Consider the following 27,709-nt stretch of genomic DNA (forward strand, 5'->3'; position numbering starts at 1 on the left):
ACGACGCTCACCATCTACATATACTCTGCCTGACCCAGCTCCACATGAGCACGCGCACAGTGGCAGGCTGAGCTCTACCTGGTAATAGGTAGTGAAGATCGTATCCCACTGAAACGGTTCTTTAAGGGGCTTTTAGTTTCATTTTTGCAGCGCAGTTACAGATACATCTGCTTCAGGAAGCTGTTGCTCTCTCCCAAAGGATCTAGCCCAGCTCTCTTCAGAAGGACACTGTGATGGCTGACTCTCTTTCCAGCAAGACTGGACGCTGTTCCTTTGAGACTGCAAAGGCCCGCAGTCGAGCCACAATCCGAAAGCAATGTTAATTGTGAAATAAAATATCTGCACAGAGAGATATGGGTCTCAATGTGAACCTCGAGCTGCACCCAGTTTGATAGGAACTAAATTGTCTCTTCAGTAGAACACCCGCTGCCCCTCTGTGTTTGTCTGTCTGTGTGTGTGTGTGGCTAGGGGGTGGGACAGTTTAAGTGGGCAGGAGTTAGCTTGTTGTTATACAGTTGTGTTTACTGCACATTAATTATTGGGCAGCAAAGGGCCAAATATTTCTCCATTTCTGAGACTTAAGTGTTGACAAAATCCGTGAACTTTTACGACAGAAAAACCGGGGCTGCACCTGGTGCGATTCCGCTACCGTTAAGCGGCTAGCACCGGCGTCGCGTGGAACACAATAGATTCTGATGGCAAATGGTATGGAAATCGCCGGGGCTGTGATTGACACTCAGAAGCTGACAAGCTGCAGCCACATATAAACAATTCTCCCCCCCCCCCCCCCACACACACCATCCCAGCCAACAAGATGGCTGTAAGGAGAGTGGCAACAAGGTTCGTGGACGCAGAACACAAGACCCTCCTGGATGCCGTGAAAGAGAGGAGGATGACCCTTGCCCGGGAAGGAGGCCGCCAGCCTCCTCTGTTTGTCATGCCTGGGCGCAGGTGGCAGAGGCGGTCAGCACCGTGGACAACGTCACCTGGATTGGCCAACAGTGCCGGAAGAAACTCAGGGCGACCAGGATGAATAGGCAGCACTGTACCCTTGGCAATAACCCTGCCCGCCAACAGACCCATAACTTTAGCCTCACCCCCAGAGTGCGGCCGAACCCCCACCCTGCCCCACATGCCACCAGCCATACCAGTCGAAATGGAGGTCGCCGAGGTAGAGAATGGCCACGGGCGAGGAAGTGAGATCCTGCTGAGTTGCGGTTCCCTATGACACGTACATGAACACCCCCCTCCAACACGCTGTGCGTGTGCGCGACCACGGGCCCGGCAATTCTCCAGCGTTTATATGGTGGAGGCCGGGTGTTTTACTTGGCGCAGCTTCTAGTCCCTCACCGGTTGGAGGATTAGTGCTGGACAGCGCCAATTTTTTGACGCTAAACACCACTGGCAGGATGCTCCGACTCCCCGCTGGGCCAGAGAATCGGTGGGACGGACGTGAATCGCGCGATGCCGCCCTGACGCCGGTCCGCTGATTCTCTGGAGAGCGGAGATTCGGCACCAATGGCGCCGGCCGGGGGCGGTCTAGATGGCCTCCTGGCGATACTTGGCCCAGGATGGGCAGAGCGGCCGTATAAAAAAAAACGAGTCCCGCCGGCGCCGTTCTAACCTGGTCTTACCCGGCGGTAATGGATCCGGGGGTGGCCTGGGGGGGGGGGGGGGGGGAGGGGTGTCCGACCCCGGGAGGGGTTTCCGCTGGGGCCTGGCCCACGATCAGGGTCTCTTTTGTTTCACGCCGGCCCCTGTAGCGCTACGCCATGTTGCGTCGGGGCTGGCACGGAGAAGGGAGCCACTGCGCATGCACGGCAATCGCGCCGGTCCCACTGCGCATGCACGGCAATCGCGCCGGTCCCACTGCGCATGCACGGCAATCGCGCCGGTCCCACTGCGCATGCACGGCAATCGCGCCGGTCCCACTGCGCGTGCACGGCAATCGCGCCGGTCCCACTGCGCGTGCACGGCAATCGCGCCGGTCCCACTGCGCATGCACGGCAATCGCGCCGGTCCCACTGCGCGTGCACGGCAATCGCGCCGGTCCCACTGCGCGTGCACGGCAATCGCGCCGGTCCCACTGCGCGTGCACGGCAATCGCGCCGGTCCCACTGCGCATGCACGGCAATCGCGCCGGTCCCACCGCGCATGCACGGCAATCGCGCCGGTCCCACCGCGCATGCACGGCAATCGCGCCGGTCCCACTGCGCATGCACGGCAATCGCGCCGGTCCCACTGCGCATGCACGGCAATCGCGCCGGTCCCACTGCGCATGCACGGCAATCGCGCCGGTCCCACTGCGCGTGCACGGCAATCGCGCCGGTCCCACTGCGCGTGCACGGCAATCGCGCCGGTCCCACTGCGCGTGCACGGCAATCGCGCCGGTCCCACTGCGCATGCACGGCAATCGCGCCGGTCCCACCGCGCATGCACGGCAATCGCGCCGGTCCCACTGCGCATGCACGGCAATCGCGCCGGTCCCACTGCGCATGCACGGCAATCGCGCCATTCCCACTGCGCGTGCACGGCAATCGCGCCGGTCCCACTGCGCGTGCACGGCAATCGCGCCGGTCCCACTGCGCGTGCACGGCAATCGCACCGGTCCCACTGCGCATGCACGGCAATCGCGCCGGTCCCACTGCGCATGCACGGCAATCGCGTCGGTCCCACTGCGCGTGCACGGCAATCGCGCCGGTCCCACTGCGCATGCACGGCAATCGTGCTGGTCTCACTGCGCATGCACGGCAATCGCGCCGGTCCCACTGCGCATGCACCGCAATCGCGCCGGTCCCACTGCGCATGCACGGCAATCGCGCTGGTCCCACTGCGCATGCACCGCAATCGCGCTGGTCCCACTGCGCGTGCACGGCAATCGCGCCGGTCCCACTGCGCATGCACGGCAATTGCGCCGGTCCCACTGCGCATGCATGGCAATTGCGCCGGTCCCACTGCGCATGCACGGCAATCGCGCCGGCCCCACAGCGCCTGCACGGCAATCACGCCGGTCCCACTGCGCATGCACGGCAATCGCGCCGGTCCCACTGCGCGTGCACTTCAATCGCGCCGGTCCCACTGCGCGTGCACGGCAATCGCGCCGGTCCCATTGTGCATGCACGGCAATCGCGCCAGTCCCACCGCGCATGCACGGCAATCGCGCCGGTCCCACCGCGCATGCACGGCAATCGCGCTGGTCCCACTGCGCATGCACGGCAATCGCGCCGGTCCCACTGCGCATGCACGGCAATCGCGCCGGTCCCACTGCACATGCACCGCAATCGCGCCGGTCCCACCACGCATGCACGGCAATCGCGCCGGTCCCACCACGCATGCACGGCAATCGCGCCGGTCCCACTGCGCATGCATGGCAATCGCGCTGGTCCCACTGCGCATGCACGGCAATCGCGCCGGTCCCACTGCACGTGCGCGGACCCGCGGCGCCCATCTGACACCGGGATCGGCAGCTGGAGTGGCGTGAGTCGCTCCAGTGCCACGCTTGTCCCCTGTAGGGGGGTCAGAATTGCTGCTCCTGAGGCCATGTTGATACCGTTCGGAAACGCGATGGCATTTACGACGGCGTCAACACTTAGCCTCAGGATCTGAGAATCCCACCCAAAGATCCTCCGGGCATAGCCCTAAAATCGGAGAATCCAGCCTTCAGTGTTGACACAGATGCAGGATTCATCGATTTTCACGACAGCAAATCTGGCGGCGCATCTGGACCGATTCCGCTACCGCTGAGGGGCTAGCACTGGCGCTGCGAGGAACACAATCAATTCCAGTGAAAATCGGTGCGGGATTCACCGGGTCCGTGATTGACACTCGGGAGGCTGACAAATTGCAGCCGCACACACACATTACACTCCCCACACACACTCATCCCAGCCGCACACACACATTACACTCCCCACACACACTCACCCCAGCCGCACACGCACATTACACTCCCCACACACACTCATCCCAGCCACACAAACACATTACACTCCCCACACACACTCATCCCAGCCACACACACACATTACACTCCCCACACACACTCACCCCAGCCACACACACACATTACACTCCCCACACACACTCAACCCAGCCGCACACACACATTACACTCCCCACACACACTCATCCCAGCCGCACATACACATTACACTCCCCGCACACACTCACCCCAGCCGCACACACACATTACACTCCCCACACACACTCATCCCAGCCGCACACACACATTACACTCCCCGCACACACTCATCCCAGCCACACACACACATTACACTCCCCACACACACTCATCCCAGCCGCACACACACATTACACTCCCCACGCACACTCATCCCCGCCGCACACACACATTACACTCCCCACACACACTCATCCCAGCCGCACACACACTGCACTCCCCACACACACTCATCCCAGCCACACACACATTACACTCCCCACGCACACTCATCCCCGCCGCACACACACATTACACTCCCCACACACACTCATCCCAGCCGCACACACACATTACACTCCCCACACACACTCATCCCAGCCGCACACACACTGCACTCCCCACACACACTCATCCCAGCCACACACACATTACACTCCCCACGCACACTCATCCCCGCCGCACACACACATTACACTCCCCACACACACTCATCCCAGCCACATACACATTACACTCCCCACACACACTCATCCCAGCTGCACACACACATTACACTTCCCACACTCACTCATCCCAGCCGCGCACACACATTACACTCCCCACGCACACTCATCCCCGCCGCACACACACATTACACTCCCCACACACACTCATCCCAGCCGCACACACACATTACACTCCCCACACTCACTCATCCCAGCCAACAAGATGGCACTGGTTGTGCTGGAGCGCGCCTACACAGGTGATGGGTCGGCTGGGGCCAAAGGGCACCCGGGGGGTGGTGGTGGGGGGGCCCCTGGAGGGACTGCCCTGGGGGTGGGGGGGGGCACCTATATGAAATGTGTCCCTAAGTTCACAGTGGGTAGTCAGCAGCATGCATAGCTACATGGCTGCCTTGCCACTGTGGGCAATGGTGTTCCGAGCCCATCCACCCCGACCCCACAGCCCATCTCCTGGCCGCCCCCCGCTATTCCGCCCCGGCCCTGGCAGAAGCCCCCCCCCCCCGGCCAGCGGCACAACTGTCAGCAAACTGTGACGATGTCGGACACTTTCCGAACCCACCCCCCCTCTCCCTCAGCAGCCACGGCGCCGGTTTCATGACTTTTAAAAGCACCGGTGACCTGCGTCGTTGGGAACTCGGTCCACTGGAGGCGGAGAATCGCGGAGGCCCCGGGGAATACTGGGTCGGGCCCGCTAATGACATGCAAACGCTGTTTACTGTACGTGCATTCCGGAACGCATTGAGCGGCTGTCGAGGCGGTGGAGAATCGCGATTCGGCGTGAAATCGGGGCCGGCCGCGATTTCGGTGTTGGAACTGATTCTCTACCCAATTACTTTTCGCGATTCCGGCGTAGGCCAACAGAGAATTTCGCCCCTATATTATCATCGTGACTAGCACATCATGAGCATTAAATTGCTTTGGGACGCTGCAGGATGCGCTACATCAACGCAATATTTTCTGATGGAAAATCTGAGGGATTTAGGGAGTCAAAACAAGAGTCAAAACCTCGGCAGCTGAAGGCCTGGCTGTCAATCTGCCATGACAGCTGCCTGCATCACATTCAGCCTACACTGGGCACCTTATAACTTTGGGTGGGTGAGGTACAGCATTAATAAAAATGAGTGTCATGCAGTGTGGGTATTAATCAAAGCATCCTGAACATGCATGGCAGGAATGGATACCTCTCTGTGATCAGAAGCTGCAGCAAAGCTGTGATCAAGGCGATTAAAGGATCCTGCAAATTAATTATTTTACTTTGAAGTTCAAACTGAATTTGAAAGTGTAAATTTCCCCCTCAAAATCTGTGTCTCTCTCTCAAAGATAGCTTGAGTGAAGCAGATTTTGTGTGGAAGAGTCATCTATTCCCAGATGATTAATGGTGTCCATTAAGTGGGCAGAATTGCTGTTTGAGAGCAGGGTGAATGTTGGTCATGTATTAACAGCCATGGCTGTTAGTGTTTTAATTATCAGGTGCAGCGGTGAAACATCACAGCTAAAATTTTCTCCGAAATGCAAGAAGAGATCGAGGGCGCGACTCAATCAAACTATTTCTAAGTGTCATCTTGGGCCAGTTTAGGTGGGGTGCTTCTCCCTGGCTTTTTGGGTGAGATCCACACTTCAATTGAATCACACTAAAGGCACGGTTTAACGGAAATGAAGCAGAGTTCCGTGTGGAGCGTGTTCAGCCAGGTGTATCCCGGCACTGACAGCCCCGAGAACGCCCCGCCAGTAAATGGGACTCTGCTTCATGCTGGGCCTCGGCGTGGAAAGCTTAGCCGAGGTCGCATTTAGTCTCATTTCCTCACTCAGCTCGCAGTGCAAGGAGAGATCAGGCTGGCACTTAAAACATTTTTTTTTTCAAGAGTACCCAATTATTTTTTTTCCCCAATTAAGGGCCTATTGAGCGTGGCCAAACCACCTACCCTGCACATCGTTGTTGTGAGGGTGAGACGCACGCAAACTCGGGGAGAATGTGCAAACTCCACACGGATAGTGACCCGGGGCTGGATCGGACCTGGGTCCTCGGCGCCGTGAAGCAGCAGTGCTAATCATTGCGCCACTCTGCTGCCCCATGGTGCCCCGAACTCTAACCCTCGGCCCCCCCACTCCCCCCCCCCCCAACACCACCAACGCAGCCTCTGGACACCCCCAATGCCCAACTCACCAATCAGCTGGTCATTGAGCCCCCCACAACCCACCTCATAAGGACAGGGCACCCCTGGGCTTGATCCCTGGCATGGGCATGATGCCACCTGGGCACCTTGGCACTGGCAGGGTACCTAGCAGTGCAATGGTGCCTGGGTGACACGTGGTGCCAGTGTACCACCCAGCCCAGAGCCCGACCACCCAGGGGCCCCCGATCACTTGGGAGACCCTCCCAAATGCCGGTACACCGGGTCTACATTTGCAGAAATCACTGCTAAACGCGCCCGCTTGGGTCTCCGAGGCGAGGCTGTTAGTTCCCGGGAGCTGGGTAGATCCGGGAAAACATATTCAAGTGAGACTAACTGCTACTTGATATGCAAATCTGGGTTCCGACGTCAATAATAATAATCGCTTATTGTCACAAGTAGGTTTCAATGAAGTTACTGTGAAAAGCCTCTAGTCGCCACATTCCGGCACCTGTTCGGGGAGGCCGGTACAGGAATTGAACCCGCGCTACTGGCCTTGTTCTGCATTACAAGCCAGTTGTTTAGCCCACTGTCCTAAATGGGCTGGATCCAGATTGCGATGCCTCGGGAGACCTCATTAGATCTCGTGAGGCGTGACGAGGCTGGTAAATCTCATGGGAGGCCTCTCGCGAGAATTACCATCCTTGACAGAGCCTGAGTCAGGTACAGCAAGGCCGATAGATTGCGGCCATTTATTTGGGCCTTGCGGAATTTCACCCCAGTCCAACCCACCCTGAGAATTATTTTCCTCACTGGGTGCTAAACTCACCGTGAGACCAACTCCTCAGGGATCGGGCCGCCATTTTGAAAGTGTGCCCCAATCTCTAAGTGAGCATGAGGGTCTCCTCCTCCCCCCCCCCCCCCGCTGCACAGGTGGGCATTGCGCCCACCAGACGATGAGGTCGCTGCGAGCCCCAACCTTTTTCACACCGCCCCACTCCTCCTTTTGGGCCCCCTCTTCAGGACCCCCATCCTTCACTCCAACCTTTATTAGGCCGCTTCATACCCTCTTCCCCTCATTCCCCTTTCATCTGCATGGTCCCCCTCATGCCCAACCCTTGGCACTGCCAACCAGGTCCCCTGGTAGTGCCAGGATGGCAGTGCCAAGATGCTAGATTGGCAGTGCCAATGTGTCTGGATGACAGAGGGAGAGCCAGGAGGCCATCCTGCCCTATCCCCAACCACCCTGGGGCCTCCAAAGGCCTGGGGGTCCCCCAGATGCCGTTACGCCTGGCCCATGTTTGTGTGGACTAGTACTAAACGATGCTTGGTCCAGGCCTCGCTGGCGAGGCCGTTAGTTACCAGGCCTCCAGTATATGAGTTGTATGGGGATCAGGGGTTATGGGGAGAAGGCAGTGGAATGGGGATGAGAAAATATCAGCCATGATTGAATGGCGGAGCAGACTCGATGGGCCGAGTGGCCTAATCCTGCTCCTATGTCTTATGGTCTTATATCTCATTTAAAAATTTCTGATCTGGATCCCAACCAGTGAGGGCGAGATCCAGATTGCGACATCTTGCGAGATTCAGATGAATCTTGCGAGATGTCTCAAGTGTTGAGAATCCTTTTGCGAGTTTCATTGGCCCTGTCGCACCCTCAAGTTTGTGGCGATAAGGCCGTTAAATCACACCCCAAATAGATACTAATCAAGACGGGGGCAAGGAGCAGTAGTGATCTGCCTAAGGATAGGTTCCCTGCTCATTCCTCCAGGCCTTGCGGTCGTGCATTTTTCTCTCCCATTTCAAATACAAATTGTATAATAAGAAGTCTTACAACACCAGGTTAAAGTCCAACAGGTTTGTTTCAAACACTAGCTTTCGGAGCGCTGCTCCTTCCTCAGGAAGGACCTGTTGTAAGGCTTCTTACTGTGCTCACACCAGTCCAACGCCGGCGTCTCCACATCAAATTGTATAATGTCATCATTCTCTTTCTCACTCTTCCTAGTCTTTCTTCACCAAGTTCTCATGCCTTAGAATATGGACAATCCAACCTTGTTGCCTTCTCTTGATGATGTCCACTAATGATCTTTTCTCCTGAAACATCCTGAGAATTGTATTGTGTTCTCTCTCTCTCTCGAACAGACCCACTCCATCCTTCTCCACAACCACATTTCGCAACTTTATAGGTTTGGATGTCCTCTTCTCAAGGTTCCTGTTTCAATTCCATTCAACAAGACATTCCAAATCACAGACCATCCTTTTCTTAACATCTCAATTTATTCTTATAAGAAATAGGAGCTGGAGTAAAATTCCTGTTTCCAAATTCCTGTCTCCACCCCCCCTAACCCTTGCCACAAACAAAAATTTATCCATTGATGAACAATTACAGAAACACAGAATTATTACAGAGTAGAAGAAGGAAATTCAGCCCATCGTGTCCACAACGAAAGAGCACTTGTGCCATTCCCTGCATTTTCTCCATACAACCATGCAGTGTTTCTATTCAAATAATCATCTAATGCCCACTAGAATGCCTCGATTGAACCTGCCTCCACCACACTCCCAGACACTGCATTCCAGACCCCAACCTCTCGCTGTGTGAAAACATTTTTCTCAGATCACATTTAATTCTTTTGCAAGTCACTTTAAATCTGTGCCCTCTCATTCTTAATCCTTTTATGAATGAGAACAGTTTATCCCTATCTATTCTGTCCCCTCATGATTTAATTTTAACAATCTTTATTGTCACAAGTAGGCTTACATTCACACTGCAATGAAGTTACTGTGAAAAGTCCCTAGTCGCCACATTCCGCCGCCTGTTCGGGTACACAGAGGGAGAATTCAGAATGTCCAATTCACCTAACAGCACGTCTTTCGGGACTTGTGGGAGGAAACCGGAGCACCCAGAGGAAACCCACGCAGGCACGGGGAGAACGTGCAGACTCCGCGCAGACAGTGACCCAAGCCGGGAATCGAACCTGGGACCCTGGTGCTGTGGAGCAACAATGCTAACCACTGTGATACAGAAAAACATGTCCTGGAATTACAATAATTCCACAGGCGAAATTACAATATACTCAGACTAAATTACACTGACCGAAAGACTGAACTACACTAATCCCACAGATTTAATTATACCAATCTGAGACTCAATTGCAACTATCTCAAAAGTGAAATTACATTAACTGAATTACACTCATCCTAGACTGAAATATGCAACTACACAAATCTCAGGCAGAATTACACTCATCACAGATTGAGTTGTACAATTCCCATGGCTGGAATACAGTAATCTCAGATTAAAATATACCAATCTCACAGGCTACATTGCATTACTCTCAGATGGAAATACACTAATCCCACAGATTGATTTGCACTAATTGCACACGCAGAATTACACAATTGACAGACTGAATTAAATTTATCACAAACTGGATTACACTAATTCCTGACTCAGATAATCAAATCCTAGACTGAATTCCATTAATCCCATATTAAATGACACAAATCTCCGACTGTCTTACTAAAACTAGACGAAATTACACTTATCCCCAAAGAGAAATTGCACTACAATCAGGCTGAATTACACAAATCCCAAAGGCTGAATTAAAATAATCCCAGAATGAAATACACCAATCGCAGATAGAATTAAACTAATTCCGCATCCTGAATTACATGAATCCAAGGCTGAATTACACTAATCACAGGCAAAATGCATGATTCAGTGGCTGCAAATTAATGCCGCTTTTAGGTGGGTTTAATGGAGAGTTTGGAATCGGCCGTGTCGACGAGATCACTGCCTGTAGTCAACGGCACTTAGTGCCATAAATGAGCCCCAAATCGAACCTCGACTTTCCCGGCTTTCTCAGGGGGGTGTACTGCAAAGCATCGCCAGAGCGGCCAAGGCATCGGAACCGCATTTTGAGCAGCCCGATGCAATGCTCAATGACTGCCCGCAATGTGGGCCTCATTGTGTCGGGTATCGACCTCAATCTCAGGCATGCACATCAGTGTCATCAGCCAGGTCCTCAGTGGGCATCAATTGTCCCTCACAATACAGCTCATCATCCTGGGGGTGGTCCTCGCTGACAGGGGGGATCTCAGAGTGCTCCAGGAAATAGCTGTCATGACGCGACACACGTTGGGGGCACACATATGCATGATCCTGAGGGGGTGGTCGCACACGATCTGAACATTCAGACTGAATTGCATGAATATAATATTGAATTCTGCTAATCATGGACAGAGTTCCACTAATCTCAGACTGAATTACACTAATCACAGACTGAATTACATTACTCACTGACTGAAATACACTAATCACAGACTGAATTACATGAATCACACACTGAATTACACTAATCCCACAGACTGAAATACACTAATCACAGACGGAATTACACTAATCACTGACTGAATTAAACTAATCACAGATGGAAATACACTAATCGCAGACTGAATTACACTAATCTCAGATTGAATTACACGAATCACTGACTGAATTACACTAATCACTGACTTTTTACACTAATCACAGACCTAATTACACTAATCACTGACTGAATTACACTAATCACTGACTTAATTACACTAATCACAGTCTGAAATACACTAATCACACACTGAACATAGAACATAGAAAATACAGCACAGAACAGGCCCTTCAGCCCACGATGTTGTGCCGAACCTTTGACCTAGATTAATCATAGATTATCATTGAATTTACAGTGCAGAAGGAGGCCATTCGGCCCTTTGAGTCTGCACCGGCTCTTGGAAAGTGCACCCTACCCAAACTCAACACCTCCACCCAACACCAAGGGCAATTTTGGACATTAAGGGCAATTTATCATTGGCCAATTCACCTAACCTGCACATCTTTGGACTGTGGGAGGAAACCGGAGCACCCGGAGGAAACCCACGCAGACACGGGCAGGACGTGCAGACTCCGCACAGACAGTGACCCAAGCCGGAATCGAACCTGGGACCCTGGAGCTGTGAAGCAATTGTGCTATCCACAATGCTACCGTGCTGCCCTTAAGAACAAATGAATCTACACTATATCATTTTACCGTAATCCATGTACCTATCCAATAGCTGCTTAAATGTAACTGAATTACACTAATGACAGACTGAATTACACAAATCACAGGCTGAATTACACTAAACTCAGACTGAATTACACTAATCCCACAGACTGAAATACAATAATCACTGACTGAATTACACTAATCACTGACTGAATTACACTAATCACAGGCTGAATTACGCTAATTGCAGACTGAATTACACTACTCACAGACTGAATTGCACTAATCCTACACACTGAATTGCACTCATCCCATAGACTGTATTACACTATTCCCACAGACTGAATTACACTAATCCCACAGACTGAACTATACTATTCACGGACTGAATTACACTAATCCCACAGACTGAATTACACTAATCCCACAGACTGAATTACACTAATCACAGATTGAATTACACTGATCACGCAGACTGAGTTACACTAATCACAGACTGAATTACACTAATCACAGACTGAATTACACTAATCCCACAGACTGAACTACACTAATCCCACAGACTGAACTATACTAATTACAGATTGAATTACACAAATCCCACAGACTGAATTACACTAATGCCACAGACTGTATTACACTAATCACAGACTGAATTACACTTATCATAGACTGAATTACACTAATCCCATAGACTGAATTACACTAATCACAGACTGAATTACACTTATCATGGACTGAATGACACTAATCCCACAGACTGAATTTCACTAATCCCATAGACTGAATTACACTAATCACAGACTGAATTACACTAATCACAGACTGAATTACACTAATCCCACAGACTGAATTACACAAATCACAAAGACTGAATTACACTAATCACAGACTGAAACATACTAATCATAGATAGAACATAGAACATACAGTGCAGAAGGAGGCCATTTGGCCCATTGAGTCTGCACTGACCCACTTAAGCCCTCACTTCCACCCTATCCCCTAACCCAATAACCCCTCCTAACGTTTTTGGTCACTAAGGGCAATTTATCATGGCCAATCCACCTAACCTGCACATCTTTGGATTTACACTAATCTCAGATTGCATTGGACAAATCTTGGACAGAATTACACCAATCACAGATTGAATTTCACTAATCACAGACTGAATTCCACTAATCACAGGCTGAATTACACTAATCACAGGCTGAATTCCACTAATCCCAGACTGAATTCCACTAATCACAGACTAAATTACACTAATCCCAGACTGAATTAACCAATCATAGATTGAATTACACCAATCACAGATTGAATTTCACTAATCACAGGCTGAATTACACTAATCACAGGCTGAATTACACTAATGACAGGCTGAATTTCACTAATCACAGACTGAATTACACTAATCACACAGATTGAATTACACTAATCCCACACACTGAATTATACTAATCACACAGACTGAATTACATTAATCAGATTGAATTACACAAATCCCACAGACTGAATTACACTAATCACACAGACTGAATTACACTAATCCCACACACTGAATTACACTAATCACACAGACTGAATTACATTAATCAGATTGAACTAAACAAATCCCACAGACTGAATTACACTAACCCTGCAGACTGAATTACACTAATCCCACAGACTGAAATACAATAATCACTGACTGAATTACACTAATCACTGACGGAATTACACTAATCACTGACTGAATTACACTAATCACAGACTGAATTACGCTAATTGCAGACTGAATTACACTAATCACAGACTGAATTGCACTAATCCTACGCACTGAATTACACTCATCCCATAGACTGTATTACACTATTCCCACAGACTGAATTACACTAATCCCACAGACTGAACTATACTATTCACGGACTGAATTACACTAATCACAGACTGAATTACACTAATCCCACAGACTGAATTACACTAATCACAGATTGAATTACACTGATCACGCAGACTGAGTTACACTAATCACAGACTGAATTACACTAATCACAGACTGAATTACACTAATCCCACAGACTGAACTACACTAATCCCACAGACTGAACTATACTAATTACAGATTGAATTACACAAATCCCACAGACTGAATTACATTAATGCCACAGACTGTATTACACTAATCACAGACTGAATTACACTTATCATAGACTGAATTACACTAATCCCATAGACTGAATTACACTAATCACAGACTGAATTACACTTATCATGGACTGAATGACACTAATCCCACAGACTGAATTTCACTAATCCCATAGACTGAATTACACTAATCACAGACTGAATTACACTAATCACAGACTGAATTACACTAATCCCACAGACTGAATTACACTAATCACAGACTGAAACATACTAATCATAGATAGAACATAGAACATACAGTGCAGAAGGAGGCCATTTGGCCCATTGAGTCTGCACTGACCCACTTAAGCCCTCACTTCCACCCTATCCCCTAACCCAATAACCCCTCCTAACGTTTTTGGTCACTAAGGGCAATTTATCATGGCCAATCCACCTAACCTGCACATCTTTGGATTTACACTAATCTCAGATTGCATTGGACAAATCTTGGACAGAATTACACCAATCACAGACTGAATTCCACTAATCACAGGCTGAATTACACTAATCACAGGCTGAATTCCACTAATCCCAGACTGAATTCCACTAATCACAGACTAAATTACACTAATCCCAGACTGAATTAACCAATCATGGATTGAATTACACCAATCACAGATTGAATTTCACTAATCACAGGCTGAATTACACTAATCACAGGCTGAATTACACTAATGACAGGCTGAATTTCACTAATCACAGACTGAATTACACTAATCACACAGATTGAATTACTCTAATCCCACACACTGAATTACACTAATCACACAGACTGAATTACATTAATCAGATTGAACTAAACAAATCCCACAGACTGAATTACACTAACCCTGCAGACTGAATTACACTAATCACACAGACTGAATTACACTAATCCCACACACTGAATTACACTAATCACACAGACTGAATTACATTAATCAGATTGAATTACACAAATCCCACGGAGTGAATTACACTAACCCTGCAGACTGAATTACACTAATCCCACAGACTGAATTACACTAATCACAGATTTAATTACACGAATGACGAACTCAATTACACTAATCTCAGACTGAATTACTCTAATCTCAGACTATATTACCCTAATCCCATACTAAATTACACTAACTGAATTACACAAATCGCAGTAATCACAGTTTCAGTGACATAAATCCCAGATTAAATTATGTTAAGCAAAACATGATTTACACTAATTGCAGTGAGAATTACTCTAATCCCAGACTACAATACGCCAGTCATAGACTGAATTACATTAATCACAGACTGTATAATACCAATTATGGAGTGAATTACACTAATTCCAATCTGAGTTGCACTAATCCCAGACTGAATAACACAGAACACAGACCGATTTACATGAAACATAGACTAAATTGCAATAGTCCCAGACTGAATTACACTAATCCCAGACTGAATTACACTAATCACTGACTGAATTACACTAATCACTGACTGAATTACACTATTCTCAGACTGAATTACTCTAATCTCGGACTATTTTACCCAATCCCATACTAAATTACACTAACCCCAGACTGAATTAGATGAATCACAGACTGAATCACACTAATTACAGACTGAATCACACTAATTACAGACTGAATTGCATGAATCCTAGATTGAATTACACTAATCACTGAATAAACTAAACTAATCAGACTGAATTACAATAATCACTGCCTTGATTACAATAATAATTGACAGAATTACAATAATCTCAGACTATATTAGCGTAATCCCAGACTGAATTACACTAACCCCAGACTCAATTATACGAATCGCAGACTGAATTACACAAATCGTAGACTGAGTTACACTAATCGCAAATTGAATTACACTAATCGTAGACTGAATTTCACTAATCCCACAGACTGAATTACACTAACTCCAGACTCAATTACACTGTTCGTAGACTGAGTTACGCTAATCACAAACTGAATTACAGCAATCGCAGATTCAATGACATAAATCAAAGATTAAATTACGCTAAACACACCATGATTTACACTAATTCCAGTGAGAATTGCACTAATCCCAGTCTGCAATAGGCCAAAACATTAATCACAGACTGTGTAACAACAATCATGGACTGAATTACACGAATTACTATCTGAATTACACCAATCCCATATTGAATCACACTGAACACAGACCGATTTACACGAAACATAGACTACATTGCAATAGTCCCAGATTGAATTACACTAACCCCAGACTGAATTACACTAGTTCCAGACTTAATACCACTAATCACAGACTGAATTAAATGAATCACAGACAGAATTCCACTAATCCAGATTGAATTCCTCGAATCACAGACTGAATAACACTAATTTTGACATTAGTTACACTAATTACAGACTGAGTTACATTCATTCCAGTCTGAATTACACTAATCACAGGCTGAATTACACTAATCCCAAATTGAATTACACTAATATCAGACTGAATTACACTAATCTCAGACGGAATTACTCTAATCCCAGACTATATTACCCCAATCCCATACTAAATTACACTAACTCGAGACTGAATTATACAAATCGTAGACTGAATCACACTGATTACAGACTGAATTACATGAATCCTAGATTGAATTACACTAATCCCCGACTAAATTAAACTAATCAGACTGAATTACAATAATCACTGCCTGTATTACAATAATAACTGATTTAATTACAATAACCCCAAGCTATATTAGGCTAATCCCAGACTGAATTACACTAATTGCAGACTGAGCTACACCAATCGCAAATTGAATTGCAGTAATCGCATTTCAGTGACATACATCCCATATTAAATTATGCTAAACACAACATGATTTACACGAATTCCAGTGGGAATTACACTAATCCCAGACTGAAATATGCCAATCGCAGACTGAGTTACATTAATCACAGACTGTATGACGCCAATCATGGATTGAATTACACTAATTCCAATCTGAATTGCACCAATCCCAGACTGAATAACACTGAACACAGACCGAATTACAGGAAACAGACTAATTTCCAATAGACCCTGACTGAATTACACTAATTCTAATCTGAATTACACTAATCCCAGACTGAGTCATCCTAATTCCAGTCTGAATTACATTAATCACAGACTGAATTACACAGATCATAGACTGAATTACACTAATCCCATAGACTGAATTACACTAAACACAAACTGAATTACACTTATCATAGACTGAATTACACGAATCCCACAGACTGAATTACACTAATCACACACTTATAATAGACGGAATTACACTAATCCCATAGACTGAATTACACTGATCACGCAGACTGAATTACACGAATCCCACAATATGAATCACACAAATCCCACAGACTGAATTACACTCATCCCACAGACTGAATTATACTGATTACCCAGACTGAATTACACTAATCACAGGCTGAATTACACTAATCCCAAATTGAATTACACTAATATCAGACTGAATTACACTAATCTCAGACGGAATTACTCTAATCCCAGACTATATTACCCCAATCCCATACTAAATTACACTAACTCGAGACTGAATTATACAAATCGTAGACTGAATCACACTGATTACAGACTGAATTACATGAATCCTAGATTGAATTACACTAATCCCCGACTAAATTAAACTAATCAGACTGAATTACAATAATCACTGCCTTTATTACAATAATAACTGATTTAATTACAATAACCCCAGGCTATATTAGGCTAATCCCAGACTGAATTACACTAATTGCAGACTGAGCTACACTAATCGCAAATTGAATTGCAGTAATCGCATTTCGGTGACATGAATCCCATATTAAATTACGCTAAACACAACATGATTTACACGAATTCCAGTGGGAATTACACTAATCCCAGACTGAAATATGCCAATCGCAGACTGAGTTACATTAATCACAGACTGTATAACGCCAATCATGGATTGAATTACACTCATTCCAATCTGAATTGCACCAATCCCAGACTGAATAACACTGAACACAGACCGAATTACAGGAAACAGACTAATTTCCAATAGGCCCTGACTGAATTACACTAATTCCAATCTGAATTACACTAATCCCAGACTGAGTCATCCTAATTCCAGTCTGAATTACATTAATCACAGACTGAATTACACTGATCATAGACTGAATTACACTAATCCCATAGACTGAATTACACTAAACACAAACTGAATTACACTTATCATAGACTGAATTACACTAATCCCACAGACTGAATTACACTAATCACACACTTATAATAGACGGAATTACACTAATCCTATAGACTGAATTACACCGATCACGCAGACTGATTTACACGAATCCCACAATATGAATCACACAAATCCCACAGACTGAATTACACTCATCCCACAGACTGAATTATACTGATTACCCAGACTGAATTACACTAATCACAGACTGAATTACACTACTCACACAGACTGAATTACACTAATCACAGACTGAATTGCACTAATCCCACACACTGAATTACACTCATCCCATAGACTGTATTACACTATTCCCACAGACTGAATTACACTAATCCCACAGACTGAACTATTCTATTCACGGACGGAATTACACTAATCACAGACTGAATTACACTAATCCCACAGACTGAATTACACTAATCACAGATTGAATTACACTGATCACGCAGGCTGAGTTACACTAATCACAGACTGAATTACACTAATCACTGACTGAATTACACTAATCCCACAGACTGAACTACACTAATCCCACAGACTGAACTATACTAATTACAGATTGAATTACACAAATCCCACAGACTGAATTACACTAATGCCACAGACTGTATTACACTAATCACAGACTGAATTACACTTATCATAGACTGAATTACACTAATCCCATAGACTGAATTACACTAATCACAGACTGAATTACACTTATCATGGACTGAATGACACTAATCCCACAGACTGAATTTCACTAATCCCATAGACTGAATTACACTAATCACAGACTGAATTACACTAATCACAGACTGAATTACACTAATCCCACAGACTGAACTACACTAATCCCACAGACTGAACTATACTAATTACAGATTGAATTACACTAATCACAGACTGAATTACACTAATCCCACAGACTGAATTACACTAATCACAGATTGAATTACACTGATCACGCAGGCTGAGTTACACTAATCACAGACTGAATTACACTAATCACTGACTGAATTACACTAATCCCACAGACTGAACTACACTAATCCCACAGACTGAACTATACTAATTACAGATTGAATTACACAAATCCCACAGACTGAATTACACTAATGCCACAGACTGTATTACACTAATCACAGACTGAATTACACTTATCATAGACTGAATTACACTAATCCCATAGACTGAATTACACTAATCACAGACTGAATTACACTTATCATAGACTGAATGACACTAATCCCACAGACTGAATTTCACTAATCCCATAGACTGAATTTCACTTATAATAGACTGAATTACACTAATCCCATAGACTGAATTACACTGATTACCCAGACTGAATTACACTAATCACAGACTGAATTACACTACTCACACAGACTGAATTACACTAATCACAGACTGAATTACACTCATCCCACAGACTGAGTTACACTAATCACAGACTGAATTACACTAATCACAGATTGAATTACACTAATCCCACAGACTGAATTACACTAATCACAGATTGAATTACACTGATCACGCAGACTGAGTTACACTAATCACAGACTGAATTACACTAATCACAGACTGAATTACACTAATCACAGACTGAATTACACTAATCACAGTCTGAATTACACTAATCCCACAAACTGAATTACACTCATCATAGACTGAGTTACACTCATCCCACTGACTGAATTACACTAATCCCACAGACTGAACTACACTATTCACAGACTGAATTACACTAATCACAGACTGAATTACACTACTCACACAGACTGAATTACACTAATCACAGACTGAATTGCACTAATCCTACACACTGAATTACACTCATCCCATAGACTGTATTACACTATTCCCACAGACTGAATTACACTAATCCTACAGACTGAACTATACTATTCACGGAGTGAATTACACTAATCACGGACTGAATTACACTAATCCCACAGTCTGAATTACACTAATCACAGATTGAATTACACTGATCACGCAGACTGAGTTACACTAATCACAGACTGAATTACACTAATCACAGACTGAATTACACTAATCCCACAGACTGAACTACACTAATCCCACAGACTGAACTATACTAATTACAGATTGAATTACACAAATCCCACAGACTGAATTACACTAATGCCACAGACTGTATTACACTAATCACAGACTGAATTACACTTATCATAGACTGAATTACACTAATCCCATAGACTGAATTACACTAATCACAGACTGAATTACACTTATCATGGACTGAATGACACTAATCCCACAGACTGAATTTCACTAATCCCATAGACTGAATTACACTAATCACAGACTGAATTACACTAATCACAGACTGAATTACACTAATCCCACAGACTGAACTACACTAATCCCACAGACTGAACTATACTAATTACAGATTGAATTACACAAATCCCACAGACTGAATTACACTAATGCCACAGACTGTATTACACTAATCACAGACTGAATTACACTTATCATAGACTGAATTACACTAATCCCATAGACTGAATTACACTAATCACAGACTGAATTACACTTATCATAGACTGAATGACACTAATCCCACAGACTGAATTTCACTAATCCCATAGACTGAATTACACTAATCACAGACTGAATTACACTTATCATAGACTGAATTACACTAATCCCACAGACTGAATTACACTAATCACAGACTGAATTACACTTATAATAGACTGAATTACACTAATCCCATAGACTGAATTACACTGATCACGCAGACTGAGTTACACTAATCCCACAATATGAATCACACAAATCCCACAGACTGGATTACACTCATCCCACAGACTGAATTATACTGATTACACAGACTGAATTACACTAATCACAGACTGAATTACACTAATCACAGACTGAATTACACTAATCACAGTCTGAATTACACTAATCCCACAAACTGAATTACACTCATCATAGACTGAGTTACACTCATCCCACTGACTGAATTACACTAATCCCACAGACTGAACTACACTATTCACAGACTGAATTACACTAATCACAGACTGAATTACACTAATCAGACAGACTGAATTACACTAATCACACAGACAGAATTGCACTAATCACAGACTGAATTGCACTAACACAAATACAGCAAATACTGGACAATTTAGCAGGTCTATCAGCATCTGTGGAGAGAAAAGCTTTGACAAAGAGTCATCCATGCTCGAAACGTTAGCTCCCTTCTCTCTTCATAGATGCTATCAGACATGCTGAGATTAACCAGTATTTCCTGTTTTTGTTTCTAATTCCAGTCTCCAGAATAATTTGCTTTAATCTGAAATGAATGAAAATCGCTTATTGTCACAAGTAGGCTTCAAATGAAGTTACTGAGAAAACCCCCTAGTTGCCACATTCCGGCGCCTGTTTGGGGAGGCTGGTACGAGAATTACACTAATGGGTGAATGAACTAAAATAATCACAGTCTAGATTACTCTAATTCCAGGTTTCGTAGCACTAAACCGAGACTAAATTACACAAATCCCACAGACTGAATTACACTGATCTCAGGCTGAATTATACTAATCACACAGACTGAATTACACTAATCTCAGACTGAATCACACTAATCACACAGACTGAATTACACTAATCTCAGACTGAATTACACTAATCACACAGACTGAATTACACTAATCTCAGACTGAATCACACTAATCACACAGACAGAAATACACTAATCACTGACTGAATTACACTAATCACACAGACTGAATTACACTAATCAAACAGACTGAATTACACTAATCGTGCAGACTGAATTACACTAATCACACAGACTGAATTACACTAATCACACAGACTGAATTACATAATCGTGCAGACTGAATTGCATTAATCCTAGACTGAATTACACTAATCCTAGACTGAATGACACTAATCACACAGACTGAATTACACTAATCACGCAGACTGAATTACACTAATTACACAGACTGAATTACATAATCGTGCAGACTGAATTGCATTAATCACAGACTGAATTACACAAATCACAGACTGAATTACACTAATCCCAGGCTGAATTACACTAAGCCCACAAAATGAATGACACTAATCACAGACTGAATTACACTAATCCCACAGACTGAATTGCAGTAATCACAGACTGAATTACACTAATCACACAGATAGAATTAGACTAATCCCACAGACTGAATGACACTAATCACACAGACAGAATGACATTAATCACACAGACTGAATTACACTAATCACACAGACTGAATTACATAATCGTGCAGACTGAATTGCATTAATCCTAGACTGAATTACACTAATCCTAGACTGAATGACACTAATCACACAGACTGAATTACACTAATCACACAGACAGAATGACATTAATCACACAGACAGAATTACACTAATCCCACTGACTGAATTACACTAATCACAGACTGAATCCTGGATTAATTTACACTAAGCATGTCCTGATTTACACTAATTCCAGTAAGAATTACACTAGTCCCAGACTGCAATACATCAATCACAGACTGAACTACATTAATCACAGACTGTATAACACCATTTATGGAGTGAATTACACTAATTCAAATCTGAATTGCACTAATCCCAGACTGAATCACACTGAACACAGACTGAATTACATGAAACATAGACTAATTTCCAATCGACCCAGACTGAATTACACTAATTCCAATCTGAATTACACTAATCCCTGACTGAGTCACCCTATTTCCAGTCTGAATTACATTAATCACAGACTGAATGACACTAATCCTGGATTGAATAATACAATTAGGAGACTGAGTTACAATACTCACAGGCGAGATTACTCTAATCCCAGACTGATTGACACTAATCCCAGACTGAATTACAATCAACTCAGACTAGATGACACTAATCCCAGAGTTAATTACCCTAACCAGAGAGTGCATTACACTAATCCCAGATTAAATTACACTAACCCCAGACTCAATTACACTAGTTCCAGACTTAATACCACTAATCACAGACTGAATTACACTAATCATTGACTGAATTACACTAATCACACAGACTGAATTACACTAATCACGGACTGAATTACACTAATCACAGACTGAATTACACTAATCTCACAGATTGAATTACGCTAATCCCACAGACTGAATTATACTAATCACAGACTGAATTACACTAATCCCACAGACTGAATTATACTAATCACAGACTGAATTACACTAATCACAGACTGAATTACGCTAATCACAGACTGAATTACACTCATCACAGACTGAATTACACTAATCCCACAGACTGAATTATACTAATCACAGACTGAATTACACTAATCACAGACTGAATTACGCTAATCACAGACTGAATTACACTCATCACTGACTGAACAACACTAATCACAGACTGAATAACACTCATCACTGACTGAATTACACTCATCACTGACTGAACAACACTAATCACAGACTGAATAACACTAATCACAGACTGAATTACACTAATCTCACAGATTGAATTACGCTAATCCCACAGACTGAATTATACTAATCACAGACTGAATTACACTAATCCCACAGACTGAATTATACTTATCACAGACTGAATTACACTAATCACAGACTGAATTACGCTAATCACAGACTGAATTACACTCATCACAGACTGAATTACACTAATCCCACAGACTGAATTATACTAATCACAGACTGAATTACACTAATCACAGACTGAATTACGCTAATCACAGACTGAATTACACTCATCACTGACTGAACAACACTAATCACAGACTGAATAACACTCATCACTGACTGAATTACACTAATCCCACAGACTGAACTACACTAATCACACAGACTACTAATCACACAGACTGAATTACACTAATCACACAGACTGAATTACACTACTCCCACAGACTGAATTACACTGATCACTGACTGAAGTACACAAATCCCACAGACTGACTTACACCAATCACAGACTGAATCACACCAATTACAGGCTGAATTACACTAATCACAGACTGAATCACACCAATCCCACAGACTGAATTACAGTAATCATAGACTGAAATACACTAATCACACAGACTGAATTACACTAATCCCACAGACTGAATTAAATTAATCACACGGACAGAATTACACTCATCCCACAGACTGAATTACACAAATCCCACCGACTGAATTAATAATAAGAATAATAATATCACTTATTGTCACAAGTAGGCTTCAATGAAGTTACTGTGAAGAGCCTCTAATCGCAACAGTCCGGCGCCTGTTCGCGGAGGCCGCTACGGGAATTGAACCTGTGCTGTGGCATTGTACTGCATTACAAGCCAGCTATTTAGCCCACTGTGCCAAACCTGCCCCTTTACACTAATCCCACAGACTGAATTACACTAATCATGCAGACTGAATTACACTAATCACAGACTGAATTACACAAATCCCACAGACTGAATTACACTAATCACAGACTGAATCGTGGATTAAATTACGCTAAGCATGTCATGATTTTCACGCATTCCAGTGAGAATTACACTAGTCCCAGACTGCAATACACCAATCACAGACTGAATTACATTAATCACAGACTGTATAACACCATTTATGGAGTGAATTACACTAATTCAAATCTGAATTGCACTAATCCCAGACTGAATCACACTGAACACAGACTGAATTACATGAAACATAGGCTAATTTCCAATAGACCAAGACTGAATTACACTAATTCCAATCTGAATTACACTAATCCCAGACTGAGTCACCCTAATTCCAATCTGAATTACACTAATCCCAGGCTGAGTCACCCTAATTCCAGTCTGAATTACATTAATCACAGACTGAATTACACTAATCCTGGATTGAATGATACAATTAGGAGACTGAATTACAATACTCACAGGCAAGATTACTCTAATCCCAGACTGATTAACACTAATCTCAGACTGAATTACAATCAGATCAGACTAGATGACACTAATCCCAAAGTTAATTACCCTAACCAGAGAGTGCATTACACTAATCCCAGATTAAATTACACTAACCCCAGACTGAATTACACTAGTTCCAGACTTAATGCCACTAATCACAGACTGAATTACATTAATCATTGACCGAATTACACTAATCATACAGACTGAATTACACTAATCCCACAGATTGAATTACGCTAATCCCACAGACTGAATTACACTAATCACAGACTGAATTACACTAATCCCACAGATTGAATTACGCTAATCCCACAGACTGAATTATACTAATCACAGACTGAATTACACTAATCCCACAGACTGAATTATACTAATCTCAGACTGAATTATACTAATCACAGACTGAATTACGCTAATCACAGACTGAATTACATTCATCACTGACTTAATTACACTAATCACAGACTGAATTACACTCATCACTGACTGAAATACACAAATCCCACAGACTGAATTACACTACTCCCACAGACTGGATTACACTAATCACTGACTGAAGCACACAAATCCCACAGACTGAATTACACTAATTACAGACAGAATCACACCAATCACAGACTGAATCACACCAATTACAGGCTGAATTACACTAATCACAGACTGAATCACACCAATCACAGACTGAATCACACCAATCACAGACTTAATTACACTAATCACAGACTGAGTCACACCAATCACAGACTAAATCACACAAATCACAGACTGAGTCATACTAATCACAGACTGAATTACACTAACCCAGACTGAATACAACCAATCACAGACTGAATTTCACTGATCACGGACTGAATTACACTAATCCCAGACTGAATTACACCAATCACAGACTGAATTATACGAATCCCACTCTGAATTACACTAATCTCAGACTAATCTGCTGTCTGAATCACAGTATTTGGAGACTGTATTCACTTTCCCACGGTCTGAATTCCACGAATCCCAGTCTGGTGCCATATTCTATAGGGATGCCTACCCTCGCGTTGTTCACTGAATTTTCCTCCACAGGATTCATTCTACCGCTGCCGCATCGGCAGTTTTTGGCCGGATCTCCCGCTTGTGTCCCATGTGGCCGGACCTCACTTGACTCCCATTTTATAGCAGCCCCGTTCTGAAGGGGTCCACCCCTTGGCTTTCCCTGATAGGATATTTAAATTGGGAGTAGCTGAAATATTCATGGATTGACCCTCAGCAGTATATTGCCCTGGCGTTGTGTGTTAGACTCATGTCAGAGAGGTTTTCTGCATTCCCCAGGCACACAGGGTATAACTAACGATGAATGGGTTCTCTGCAAAATTGAAACAAAGTGAAAAACCTGGATTCCAATGGCAGCTTTTAAGCCCCACCCCTTTCCTGCTAAAAGTTTGTCCTTATTTGCCGAATGTTGTAACTGATGACTGCTCTGTCCATTCTCACTGGCACCCTCGGTGCACTCGTATAAGGGTGCCAATGCTACATTCTCCTCGTTGACTCCGTGTTCTTATCGGGAGAGGTTAGGACTGGTGGCGCTATATTTCTGTACCTCGTTAGAAGTAAGATAATGGTCCTTTTTGTGGTATATCATTGGGAATTAGAAGCTGGGTATGACTGGACCATTAATATACACGATTCTGTCAAGTGTACCTTCTCTTATCCCTGTGAATGCATTGACACAATGACAATTGGGTTGGCGACATATCATCAGGATTAATCTCTACCGATTAGTCGAGAAGGGCTTCCGACCAGGCGTTAGTTTGCCAAAGTTTTTCTCTGCTGCCCCGTTCCCAGTCCCAGTTGTATTCCCAGATCTCTGCTCCGGATATCCCTCTGCTCTCACCGCCTGTGTGAGTGGAAAACCGTTTTTTTTAGAAAAGCTTGACCCTCTCTCACCTATGGTCGTGATAACGGTGATGGCAAAGTAGAAGGAGCCGGCGAATTTCCATTGGTGCCCAGAGCGGTGCGGCTCGGCTTGTAGAACCACCCACTCCAGCTCCTTGTAGTCCTCCTCGCTCATCCCGTACTTGCTCTTCAGTTCCATTCGCTTGGAGTTGAGTAGCCGCTTGCGGGAGGTCTCGAAGTCAGACTCGAGTGCGTCAAAGACGGCAGCGCCCACCAGGAGGTAGGTGAACATGCAGAGGATCAGGGAGAGAGTCCGCACGTTCTGCCGCTTCATGACCACCGGAGCCCGGCTCCAGCGCGCCGCATCCCCGCCTCCCCCACCCACAGCGCACCGGGCACTCCGGCCGCGGGCACGCGCAGGGTCGCGCGCTCCCCGCAACCTGCACACGCCTTAAAATAATTCAGCAATTAAGCAAATTAATTGTGGAAAAGAATAATCCCTCTAACCTGGAGAACGGCTGCGGGAGAGAAAAACGCGCCTGGGCTGAGTTGAGCTCAATTATTTGGGTTGGGCTTGTTTGGGTTGGTTTAGCTTAGTTTGGGTTGGTTTGGGATAGGTTAGTTTGGTTGGTTTAGTTTAGTTTGGGTTGGTTTGGGCTGGCTTAGTTTGGGTTGGTTTGGGATAGGTTAGTTT

General features: G+C 44.8%; 1 protein-coding gene across 1 annotated transcript in view; it reads right to left on the reverse strand.

The window, feature by feature from the left end:
• Positions 1–27,349, reverse strand: part of LOC140428915 (potassium channel subfamily K member 9-like) — a 41,396-nt gene extending 14,047 nt beyond the window's left edge. Inside the window, exon 1 of the mRNA XM_072515562.1 lies at positions 27,067–27,349. Coding sequence (XP_072371663.1) covers positions 27,067–27,349 — 283 coding nt within the window. The remainder of the gene's footprint in view (positions 1–27,066) is intronic.
• Positions 27,350–27,709: the final 360 nt, after the last annotated feature.

The sequence above is a fragment of the Scyliorhinus torazame genome, chromosome 8 (genome assembly GCF_047496885.1).
Source record: "Scyliorhinus torazame isolate Kashiwa2021f chromosome 8, sScyTor2.1, whole genome shotgun sequence".
Lineage (NCBI taxonomy): Eukaryota > Metazoa > Chordata > Chondrichthyes > Carcharhiniformes > Scyliorhinidae > Scyliorhinus > Scyliorhinus torazame.